Source organism: Rhea pennata, chromosome 2 (genome assembly GCF_028389875.1).
Source record: "Rhea pennata isolate bPtePen1 chromosome 2, bPtePen1.pri, whole genome shotgun sequence".
In the NCBI taxonomy this organism is placed as follows: Eukaryota; Metazoa; Chordata; class Aves; order Rheiformes; family Rheidae; genus Rhea; species Rhea pennata.
The window spans coordinates 82,697,707-82,710,233 of NC_084664.1; the positions used below are offsets into that span (position 1 = coordinate 82,697,707).

At 36.0% G+C, this 12,527-nt stretch overlaps 1 protein-coding gene across 2 annotated transcripts in view; it reads right to left on the bottom strand.

Moving 5' to 3' along the window:
• Positions 1-12,527, bottom strand: part of CDH12 (cadherin 12) — a 157,868-nt gene that overhangs the window by 113,452 nt on the left and 31,889 nt on the right. For both annotated transcript variants that reach the window (XM_062568001.1, XM_062568000.1), the window contains exon 2: positions 10,215-10,509. In XM_062568001.1, coding sequence (XP_062423985.1) covers positions 10,215-10,509 — 295 coding nt within the window. The remainder of the gene's footprint in view (positions 1-10,214; positions 10,510-12,527) is intronic.

Consider the following 12,527-nt stretch of genomic DNA (forward strand, 5'->3'; position numbering starts at 1 on the left):
CTCAGAGGCAAGAAGTGAAAACAGTCAAGAGACATGAAAAGTTTTTCATTAGCATTTCCAATAGTATTTTAAAATTTCATTGGTTTAATCTAGAAATGAGACCAAAAGGGCAAAATAGAGTTGTATGTAGTAGATCAGATTGCACCAAAGCTAAATTGGCTTTTCAATCTTTCAAATTTAAAGTCAAAAACTTTAAAAATAAGGAAAGGAAATGTCTTGTAGAAGGACATTGTCTATTTATAGAATATTCTGTCACTAGACATAATGAGATGGGAATTAGAGAAGTTTTTGACATGCATGTGAATAATCTAAGAACTATTTTCTGACTGTTAAAAATTAATAAGTAAAGAGAGCTTGGAAAAAATAGACTGTGACATAATAATCTACTAAGTTTGTGTTTAACCTTCTCTGAAGCCTCTAGATCATTGACATAGACAGGATGATAGACAGACTTCTAATCTGATGTTCCTATGGCACAGGAAACCTAGCTACTTAGCCAGGCGTTATATATTTCAGGTAAGTTAGGATATTCCTTTCGATCACAACAAATGATAAAATTCATGCTTGCTGTATTAAGACAAATAAATATAGACAGAAGATGAAGGATATGATTTGAGAGAGTTCTCCAGCTGTAGATTTCCTGATCTGGCAATTACTGGATTGACTGTTGGGATTCAGCTTACCTTTATCAACTAGAATTTATATCCCCAAAATACCATGTCAGCCTCAATGGGATGATCACCTGGCAAAAAACTAGCTCCAGTGAGAATCATCAGTTGTGAACAATTGTGTACCAAGATGCAAATGGTTAATTTAAATGAAATATCTGAGGTTATCTAACAATAGTCTCAATTAATGACTGGTGCAAACTGGCGTATTGAGCAGAAATTGCTGGATGTCGCTCTACTTCATGCTGTTTCCCTGCTCTCTCATGACTGTTCCATAATACTCATACTTTGGCATGAATAAATATCTTTTAAGGCTCTTATAAAAATAAAAGGATAGTCCTGAGGAATGTTAGTAGAATCCAAAGTATTCTCTTCCAAAATATCAGTCTGAATCAAGTCCAGGAGAGCATTAAAGATGTTGTTACAGTTCTCTCCAGTGGCTCCTGTGAAATGATCTCTGTTCAGCCTGTAAAGTTTTTCCTCTTTAACCACCATTGCCCACCTTCATACCTTTCAAAATCAACTCTGCCTCTACTTTTTCTCTCTAAACCTCAACGACTCCACCTTTACTGCTGATTTCTCTTCTGCACAAAAAATGCCCAGTCATAAGAGTCAAGTAAAGGTGGCCAGAAAGTGGAATATTGCTTTTCTGGGATGATATTGCACTTTCATTTCATCGTGCTCCAAACCAGGAAAAAAATATTGCCACAATCAGAAAACAATATTGGCGTTGCTGAGATTTTAGCAAAGAGGGTGGTTGGTTCTATTTTCCATTGGTCTTCCTCCTATTTCGTTGAGGACCTGCGCAGTTTGTAGGCTGACGAGGCTGCCCGGTGAGCACAGCAGCTGCCTTGCCATTGACTTCATGGCAGAGAAAGTGGGAGCAGAGCAAGTAGGCAGCCTCCCAGCTCCAGAGAAGACTGCCTGGCTCAGTGGATCCCTAGACAGCCAGTTGCTGGTGGAAGCATGTATGTGCATGAGAGGGGTCTAAACCCTGCTTAGCTTGCCAGGTCATATAAAGAATACTTCCCTATTAATTTGGGAAATATCTGTTTAATTTGTCAGTCAGTAGCTGACCTGGAGGGTGACTTACCAGGCTGGCATCTGGGTTTTCACAAGGCATTTTGGCAGAATTACTTGTCTGCGTCTTTTAGTTCTACAGAAACTTAAAAATGCCTCCTCTGGGAAGTGTTTAACCGGTTCTGCTGGGCTCCAAGTCGATTAAAGATTGGAGGGACATTGAGCTTATATCCCTACAACATCCTTAATGGTTCTTTAGTTAGGAAACAGTTAAGGTGTACAGCATAGGCACTGGATTGCCTTACCTGTGTATGCTACAAATAAGGAGGAATGTTAAGCATCCAGGATTCATTAAATCTAAGATCTGCAGACAGATACACTTACTTAATTGGCTGGCATGTCATTTAAAGATGCCCTAGCATGTGCTGTTCCTCATTCTGTAGATATTTTTAGACCTCTATTTTATGTAGATTTTTTTTTCCTAAGGTATTATTTTTATCTGCAGTGCCTTTGCTGTAAACTTTAAACCTTACAGAGTTCTCCAAACAGAGAATAATTTGTCCTTAAAGAATATCTGTGATCAGTGATTCTTTCCTTTGAGTTCCTGTTAAGCCAGATTCTCATGAACACTTTTCTTATCACTTCTAACCTTCCTAGGATTACATCTAATTTGCCCCATGTAGTTATTCCTGCACACAGAATTAAAGTCCTTAATCACATTTGGTTTGCTGATTCCCATTTGCTTAGCAATCTTGAGACTATTTAGCCTTCTGATTTGTCCTCCTTGGGCTTATGATGACTTGATTGATTCACTCAATCCATCAGTGACGCATTTCTTGGGCTAGTTATCTTAGCATGGAATATCACTCATGTCTGCTTTTATTCTTTTTGTTTACTTCACTGTTATATACTAAAGTGGGAGAGGAGAACATTGGATATGCTTATATTGCCCATGCAAACTATCCATTACAATCAGTTTAAACTTTGGCTGATTCTCATTAGCTGCAGTGAGTTTATGAGAAGATGGTTAGGACACAATTGCTTGTCATAAATGAAGAACTGCCTGGTGCCAGTGAAGTCTTGCACTTGCTTTCTCCATTGAAAAATTATAAATAGAACTGAGCTTAAAAGAAAAAAAAATAGCTCAGTGGCTGGAAAGCAACTTTAAAGAAAAATGATGTTCATAGCCACTCAGCCTGTAGCTCGAAAAGTAGCTTTTTAAAAACATATTTAATGTTTACAGTCACTCAGTGGCTGAGAAAAGTAATACTTTAAAATATATTTAATGTTTAAAACCACTTGGTGCCCAAAAGAAAAGCTCCTACTAAAAAGATATTTAATGTTTAGAGTCATTCTGTGGTAAGGAAAAAGCAACTTCTTGTTAATTTTTAACATTTACAGCTGATCAGTGGCTCCTAAAACAACTTTCAATACAACACGTTTTATGTTTAGAGATGCTGTATGCCTTTATAGAAACAATTCCTACATCTCTCAATACTACACTAAAACATACCAATGCCTTTTCCTCAGCAACACTGTCACTGACAAAAAAATAAAACATAAACCTAACAGCTCTCATGAAACGTATCTTGAACCTAAAGACGATTATGCACAACACAATGTAGTACCAATACTTACAAAGCTTTTCAGTATATAATAAAGGAACTAATACTCAACATAATAAAAATGGCCAATATAGTCCAAAGGACTTGGATGTCATCAAATATAATGTTATCTGAGCTGGGGCAACGACAGACTATGGATAGCAACACAGTCATTGCATCTCCCATGACTACTTATTTTTTTTTTTTTTTTTTTTTTTGTCCGCATCTAATTAAATACAATGAAGTATGCCCAGAGATACATGAAGTAAGACTCATATGCTTTCTGTGATTTCATCACAGACACTGACATCTGGGGACATGAAAGCAGCTAGCAGAAAATATTTATCTAGTGTCTCACTTATTGGCAAAATCTTCTTAGACTTTTTGCTGCATGTATGTATGTAGGGTTCCGTCCATCATAGCTTGCATTTCACATGGAATCTCCTGGCAAACAGTATTTGCCAAATTTTCTCTTTTAGTGACAATATCCAATCGCCAAGGCATGTGAAAACAAACTCATAGTGGGTATGACAACAGCCACAATCCTTTGACCAGGCCAGCCTTGACTGTCTGCATGGTTTTCTTTCACCCTTCTGAATTTAAAGGGATTTTGTCTGTACAGTTTTTCACAGTACTTGAAGCTCTCTAGGTTGCCTAGTGATCTATCATGTCAAGAAACACTTTTGTTTCAAAAGCTTTTACTGCCTACTTCTAATTTTCCCTCAACATCTCACTGCTTTTTGTGTGCAATTCTCCTTATACATTGGAAAGGCTCTGTAGTAAAATACTAAGCAGCCATAATCATCTTTTCCTTCTGCACGTTCCTAAAAACACATCTTTGTCTACAATGGCTACAACACAGACTAATGATCAATGCAGTTACTTTCTATCCACAAGTAAAAAAAAAAATGAACAGAAAAGACAAGATATATAATTAACAAAAGTAATTCTAAATGAGAAACTGCTGAAAACATCAACTGCAGTGTGTAAATTGTCATTTAACATAGCCCCAGAATAGCAAACTGAATGATGACTGTGTGACATGATTTTTTTTTCTGAGAAGTTCTCTGTATGATGTAGAAAGCGGTGCTGACCCAGACGCTTGAATCTATAACAAAGTATTGAGCTAGAAGACACGGGGATCATATCAACAGTGTCAACACTCCTCACAAAACCTAGTAGAAGGACTGGGTGAATCATTGTCCATGCAGCTCTTGATTATATACACAGATAACTAGAACGTAAATTTCCAAAAAGCCTTCAGAAGGAGGTTAACCAAATCATTAGAACAAGAAAGATCTGTCTCTTCTAAGATAACATAAAAATAAAAAAAAGAAAACAAATGGTATATATAAATGGTTCGTTTTTACACTAGTTTACCACTGAAATCTCACCCTGATCCGCATTACTAAATTACCAGGAATAGAGAATATATAAGCAGGTGACAACTTGACAAACCCAAAGCTTGACTGCAGTGTTACAGAGGGATCTTAACCTATTAAGCCCTAACTGGGCATAGGAGAGTCCACATTAAGAAATATAAAGTAACACACATGGGAAAAACTGCCTTCTCTGTACTTTCACAGAGATGTGTTCTAGCTCACTTACTATTAGAAAGGTAATCTGGGAATTGTTTTGGAAAATCCTCAAAAGATATCACCTCAGTGACCAACAGTGAACAAAAGAAGGAAAAAGAGTGATGGAAATAGTTAGATAAAGAAAATGGAATATACTAGAGCCATCATTATTCAACTGTACAAATCTACAGTGTGTTTGCATCTTGAACACTACATCCAATTTCCATGACCCTCTTTGAGGATTTGATAGCACCAGAAAAGGCATGGAGATGATGACCTGTGTGGGCAGGGAAGGGCTGCAGAGAGAGGCTGTACAAATAAGACTGCTGGATATCTTTCCATGAATTTGCACAGTTCCAATTCTTTGACCTCTACAAATTCCCATGGCAATATATTCCATAACAGCTTAGATACACTTTTGGAAGTCCTTACAGATGTATAGCCAGAAGCTAGGAATATATATGAGGAATCACTTTGTATTTGCTCCATGCTTTACAGTCTTTCCACAGGCTCTGCTCAGTATAAGCTTCTGGTTAAGTTCAGGCACAAGACCTGGGCTGTGTCAAACTAGTGTGCGGGGTCCTGAATTTTTATGTACCCACTAGTTCCTCAGATTAGTTTTTTATATGTTATAATCCTTTTATGTAAAACTACATAAATGGATACATTAAACATATGGTCAATTTGTTAATATTTAAATATAAGCCACAATAGTATCCTCTTCAACAGGAAAATTGCCATAAGATTTATAGAGACTATTTTTTAGTCAGTACTGTTGGAAGCATATCCTTAGCACATTTCAAGTAGCTGCCTTGTACCATGGAGGAAACTCAGTTAAAACAACCTATCATCAGCTTTTTAGTGTCATTGACCATCTTAGTGTCATAGTGTAGTAGGGACAAAATACCAAGCAGAATATCCAAGCATCATCCAATATCCAAGCTATTTAATATACGCATATTCCATTACTCACTAATTAATAACGGAAAAGGTAGTGTAATTGCTATAGTGATCTGTATTTTGTAAAGTCCCCTAAGCAATAAAGAGTTAACTTAGTGGAAAGATATGAAATGAAATTGCCTAAGAATACAGAGTCTGTATGTTATGGAATTGATAGGTTTACTACAGACCTAGCTGGTTTATATATAAGCATGGAGGAATAACAGAAATTCCTTAGAAAATAATTTGTAAATTGTGACAGCAGATGTTATTAATTTGTCACATATAACACATTGCTAATTATATGATTGATCAGAATCAGCATAGTCAGTGATAAAAATGCATTAGAAATGCAGATGTATTTCTGTGCACATTTTCGTCCATAAAATACAATAAAAACATGTAATAAGATCTTTCCTTGAATGCGTATTTAATGCTGGTATGCCTCTACTCTCAGTCATCTGGAGTGATAGTTTTAATAAAGGAATAACCTTGATTTAAATTCACCATATATTTGCATGCTTACATGAGCTATGTTACAACAGGAGCTGGCACAGGCCCTGGAAGCAACAACAAATTTTATTAAAGTATACTTAAGAACAACATATTTTGCCAATACTAACTCACAAATGAGGAAATTGCAAACCCCATTCTCAGTCTTCATACATGGAGATTTCCATTTTTTGGTTTGGGCTACATTTGGGAACTCTTGTTAAATCAAGATAACAATTTCAAATTTCAATATTGCAAGTATTGACAAAACTAATCTAATACTAGAAGAAAAATCAGGGGTCCAGTCTTTAAACTTTTATAAGGCTCTTATAAAGCATAGGATAATAGCATAGTAATTTATGTTCTTAAAAAATTACTTTTATGTTATACCCTGGCCCATCATCTGAGTTTCTCCATACAGATTTTGATGTTATTGTCCTTTCTAAAATAAATGCTTCACCAGCAAATACTCTGCAAAAAAAACCCTGATTGTTATATGAGCAACAAACTGTCATTTTGAAGAAAAGTACCAGTACCCTTCCACCACAACGCATAAAGTACGTACACTTGGAAAGTATCAGAAATAATGGCAGTCATAGACAAATACAATAGTTTGTATGATACACCAGTATAAAACCAAGGAGCTTTTCAAGAGAAGACTTTTTTTGCTTATATTTGTGATAGAAGGTGCTCTACATAAGCAGATTAGGGTGCCTGTATGAAAAGAGCGATGCTAGCTGGTGATTCAAGCTATTAGCATATGACAGGTGAGTGTCTTGGTTTGTAATGGTCTTAAAGAAGAGTTTTAGAACACAGTAAAAATCTTGCTAATGTTATCTTTTCTGCCTAAAAGGCACATGAAAAAACATGGTTTCCAGTAAGGAATGCACCACTAGGTAAAAAATGGCAAACCCAGAAGTACCTTCAGAAAAAAAGTAAAAGATATTCATTATCACAACTGTTTATCATTTGGAGTGGTATGGATTAGAGGGGAAAAAAATAGTGTACAGAAACTGTAGAAAGAGTTCTAATAGAAACTCACTGTGAATTTGAAGGACAAAATTAAATTTCCACCTAAAATAACAAGACAAAGTTCTCAGAAAATATATTTTGAGAAAGCAGGATATGATAGATATCCTTAAATCTTATGTATGGATCAGAAAAAAAAAAAACAGATATTAAGTATCCTATGAATTTATATCTTTTTGTATCTTTTCCAACAAAAGATCATCAAGAGCCAGGATAACCTTGACATATGATATGGCATATGATAGGTCACTGGAACTATGAATCTAGGAATGGTAAGGTATTTCATTCAGACACCAGTGCCACAGTAATAACAATTAGTATGAAGGCAGGAGATGTTACAAAACTGAGTGCAATGTAGCCATGAAAACTTCTAAAACATGTGTAAGGAGTGAGAAGGACATCTCTTTTTTTCAAGGCTTCCTAGCTCCACACAGTCCTTTCTTACGACTGTGGAGTGTGGTCCTTCAAAGATATTCAAATAATTCACTTTATTTCCCTGTCCAAAAATAATATGCACTGTGCATTACAGTTACGTGTTAAGTCTTGGCAATTTTACTAGCTTCTTCTCTGCCCCTCCATTGCCCATTACATAATAACTCAATTTTTAATATTTTGTTCATCATTACTAATAATGTAGGAGCCTTAATAATAAACCTTAGGAGAAGCTTATGTAAACTTGAGTTAATCTTTTTGTAGAAGTGTTATTGCAAGTATACCAGATAGCTATACTGGTCGGTGGTCACAACTGCTCATCAGACTCATCAAAATGACTAACGTGTGACAAAAAAATCCATTTTCAGCTCACTTTGTAGTGAACTTCCCATAAAAATCAAACAATGTTTGTAGGTGCAGTTCATAAGACACTTGCAAAAAATACAGTAAGTGAAATTTAGGACATTTGGGAATTTGAAATTGAAAACTAGAAAATTGAAGTGTAAAAATAGAGGAGAGGAAGAGCCAAGACAACCATATGCTGCACCAGCTGAAAAATCAAATGTTTCAATGTTAGCCTCAGGCAAGGGTAGCAATCTCTATACGTGAAACTTAGTGGTACTAATGGTAGAGAGCAGTAGCGTTTGATCCTCTGGGAAATCTGCACTTGTATAAGGTAGCAAGAACATGGATAACAGTGGTGAGACCTACATCTGAGAAGGTAAAATCTCCTGGCACATTATAGATGACATCAGGCGTTTCTGTGTATTGTTATTGCAAGGGAACCTGGCAGCTAAAACTGTTATCTGCTTTAGTAACCACTAATTGGAGTTTAGGTCTCTATTTAGAGCACTATATCCCTCCCATTGAAAGACTTTCTTGACCAATTTTCCTCAGTTTTTAATTTTTCTTACAGAGGAAAAAAAATGGCATGAATATCTTTTCTATAGGTTAAGCATGTGACTGGATAACGGGCAGATCAAGAGGATACCTTTTTGCCATGATGTCTACTGTTGGCTTTCCAAAGGAGAATAAATTGATGCATGATGCAAAATATTCTATAGATGCATCTCTATAGATGACAATAATGAATTCATCTCTACATGTGTATGATGTTAGCATGTCATCTCTACTTATCTACTCAAATCACATTTTATCACATCTTTTTTACAAAATTTAAAATATTGCCCCGTTAGTTCCATGTAGTAACTTGTGTAGACAACTAGTGGCCCCCTGGATTGTCTTTCAAAACTTCATTACCTAAGCTGCATAGCTGCAAGGCTAATAGAGATCCTCTGTACATTTCAGATCTAGAAAACTTTTGTAATTGCTAGTAATGATAGGGAGAATTACATGACATACTGGTACTGACTTGTGAGAATACTAGGGAAAGATAGCTTTGGAGAGAATGGCAGTAAGTAGAACCTAGCATTTGTAAGTTAGAGGCCTCCCAGCCCAGAACGGGATTAATTTCCGCTGCTAATAGAGAGTCTGAAGTGTCATCTGGCAGCAGGACACAAGTGGCATGTTTGTGTTGCAAACGCACTGCTTAGGACCATAAGAGAATCACTGATCAGGAGGAGACCTGAAGGGCACATTTAGTCTAGTCTCCTGCTCCAAAGTAGGATCAATGTTATTTACATCTCTCCTGACAAATGTTTATCATGTTGTGAAAACTGCTCAATCCAAAACCTATTCCAATGCTTCACTATCCTTACTATAGTCTACTCTTCTTTAGAGAGAAAAACATTCTGTCCTCTGTACCTTAGCATTCGTATATTTGAAAACCTATCATGTTTCCATTCAGTTATCTCTTCTTTTGGCTTGAGGATGCAAAACACTCAATATTTTCTTGAATATAGGTTTTCTAGACCTCAGACAATTCTTGTTGAACTTCTCTGCTTGTCTTTAATTCTTGAATTGTGGAGAATCAAGTGAGCGAAATCATTACTTTTGTCACCAACACTATGGCAGGACTTGAATAAAGAATCTTCCCCTAGTTCATAATTAGGGGTTCAGACAAGTGTTACAGGAGTTTAAAAGCAGCATAGACAGGAACAGTAAATGGTATAATGTTACTGAACCATCTAATTTTCCATAGCAAACAGTTAACTTGAACTAAGAAGAGAGGAGAATACACTTCATCACGCAAAATAACAGCTTGGAGTGTACACAATCGCTAGACCCCAGGGTATTGCTCTTGAACATCCCTTTTTTTCATCTTCTATCTTCACAGACTCATTTCTTTCAGGAAAAATGAGTTTCTAAATATGAAAACAAAACTAAAATACAACCGTAGTCTGTGTATTTCTAAGGACCAAGTGAGACATTTCTAATAATAAATTTTAGAAGTTACGTTTTCATTTCAGCTTTCTTTCCTCAGCAGGAAACACATATAAAGACAATTAAGTAGTATACAATTAGTTAGCAAGTGTTTAAAGCTTCTTACTCACCCACTGGAGACATTTCTGGAACACTGGCAACATAAGGCCCATCTAGGAACTTTGGCTCATTATCATTAATGTCCTGCACCTTGATGATGAACTCGGATTCAGGTTCCAGTGGTTTCTTGGTGTCAACGTCCACAGCCTGCGCCCGGAGTGTGTAGAAAGGTTTTTCTTCTCGATCTAGGCTCCTTATAGCATGAATGTCGCCTGTGGTCTCATCAATAGTAAAAACTGTGCCTGCACCATCTCCTGAAAGGGTGTATTTAACAGTGCCCACTCCCTTGTCCAAGTCAGAATGAAGCTTGAGAAAAAAAGAGAAAAGGGAGGAAAACGGTTATCTTAATCCAGTCTTTTCTATGCTGGAAGGCATATACTTTTATTTTTTTTTCTTATATATAATGTAACTGATTAGAGGAAACAATTTTATAAGCCCTTAATTGATATTTAAGGCAAGAAAAACATGTGAATAGTATGGTAATTATTTTTATACTAATAAATAAAATAAATATATACAATATATGCAATATATTAAATATATTTATTTATCTCCATCTAATAGCTAGGATAGAGTGCATTTCAAAATTCTATCTACTTTCACCCATGAACACTGTTGGCTACTAAGACTGCAAGGAAGTAGGGCTTCAAATTTGTCAGAAATTGAAAATTAAGACCAAAGACAGGGAAAAAAAAAAGAAAAAAAAAGAAAAAAAAAAAGAAAGAGCTCACATGGAGGGTTTCAAAAGCCTTAACATGCATTTGACTTTCACAAAAATTCAGGGGAAATATTTAATTCTTATTCCACACTCATGAGTTTGCTGAAATCCTAAACTCAAGATTAAACTTGGTTTAAAAAAGACAATATACTCCTCCTTAATTTGAAGCACTAAGCAGAACTAAGAAATACCACCTTATCTCCCTAAATATTTCACCATTTATTTCTCTCCCTTCTGAGATACTCACAAGACTGAGGGGTGAAGCACAAGGGTTCTCTTGCTCATTGGAGAAATAATGAAAAATGAGTCAGTTCTCACATAATCATTTCTGCCTCAAATATCCATATACACCTTTTTTAGTTTATTAGTGTATGAAATCTCTTATTTTTAATTTGATAAAATACTAGAATACAAAGATTGTGGAGGATTTTGTCATCTGACTGATCAGTAGTTATTATAATGTGGCCTTAAACACTATTTTGAATGCAGGAATTATCAAAATGGAAATACAGTACGACGAACTTCTTTATTAGATACCTTTACTTGATTCATGCTCATCCTTTAAACACAACTAAAAGTTTTGAATAGATACTCAAGGTTACACCACTGATGCTGAAACAGGTTTTAAGATACTCCCCTGCTTGTCCCATGTAACGAGGACTAAAGAGAGCTACTGTAATGGACACGGGATGGAATGGAATTTTCAAGAGTGAATTCTCTTAAGCAGTATAGTAAAGAGATTGTGGATACGGACTTTGTTTACATGATGTACTACCCAAGGTGAAACGCAACAGAGGAAACATGGGACATGACAGAAGATTATGCTGAAAATGAATTACTGAGAAACTAAATGGTTTTGGTAATGGGGCAAGAAGCTAAGCTACAGAGAAAGAGGTAAAGGCGATTATTAACATTTATAACTATTGCCTTGAAATTGAAAATCGGTCCTTGTGACTGTGGAGGAGGTCATGGTTTGTGGGACAGACAGAACATGAGCATAATCTCTTCTCTGTCTATTTTTTCAGCTCATCCTTCCTGCTCAGTGAATATACAAGGATGTCTGATCTTTCATCTAGTTGCCCCCTACATGGGATTTAAATCCTCTCATCAGCTTGAAGTAAAGCACTTTTCTTCTTGAGCACTGGTTCACTGTGGAAAGATTCAAAGGCAGTTAATTCTTCTCCTCCTTGGGAGTTAAATATTCCTTGCTTGTGAAATGAAAAGCTAATGGAGCCTGAGATAATTAATGTCTCTTTCTTCCTCATCATTTTAACTTAAGTGGCTCACAAGCATCCTGCTGTTCCATTATAGCTTGGTCAGTTAAAGCTTTGCATTTTATCTCTACTATCATATGTAGGCTTAAAGACACACATAGAGTGAAAAAATAGAAATAAAAACAATGATGGGAAACCCTGAAGAAAAATACAGTTCTACGGAGGGAACTGTACCATCTTCTTATGTGCATTACTTTGCACATAACAGGATGTGTTTGGGCATTATTGTGGAGTTCACCTTGTTCCATTCTCCTGGAAATACAAATACCACAGAGCAAAAGACTGTAGTATCTAAGCAGGAATTTGTCAACAGGGAAGAATGCCAAGAATAT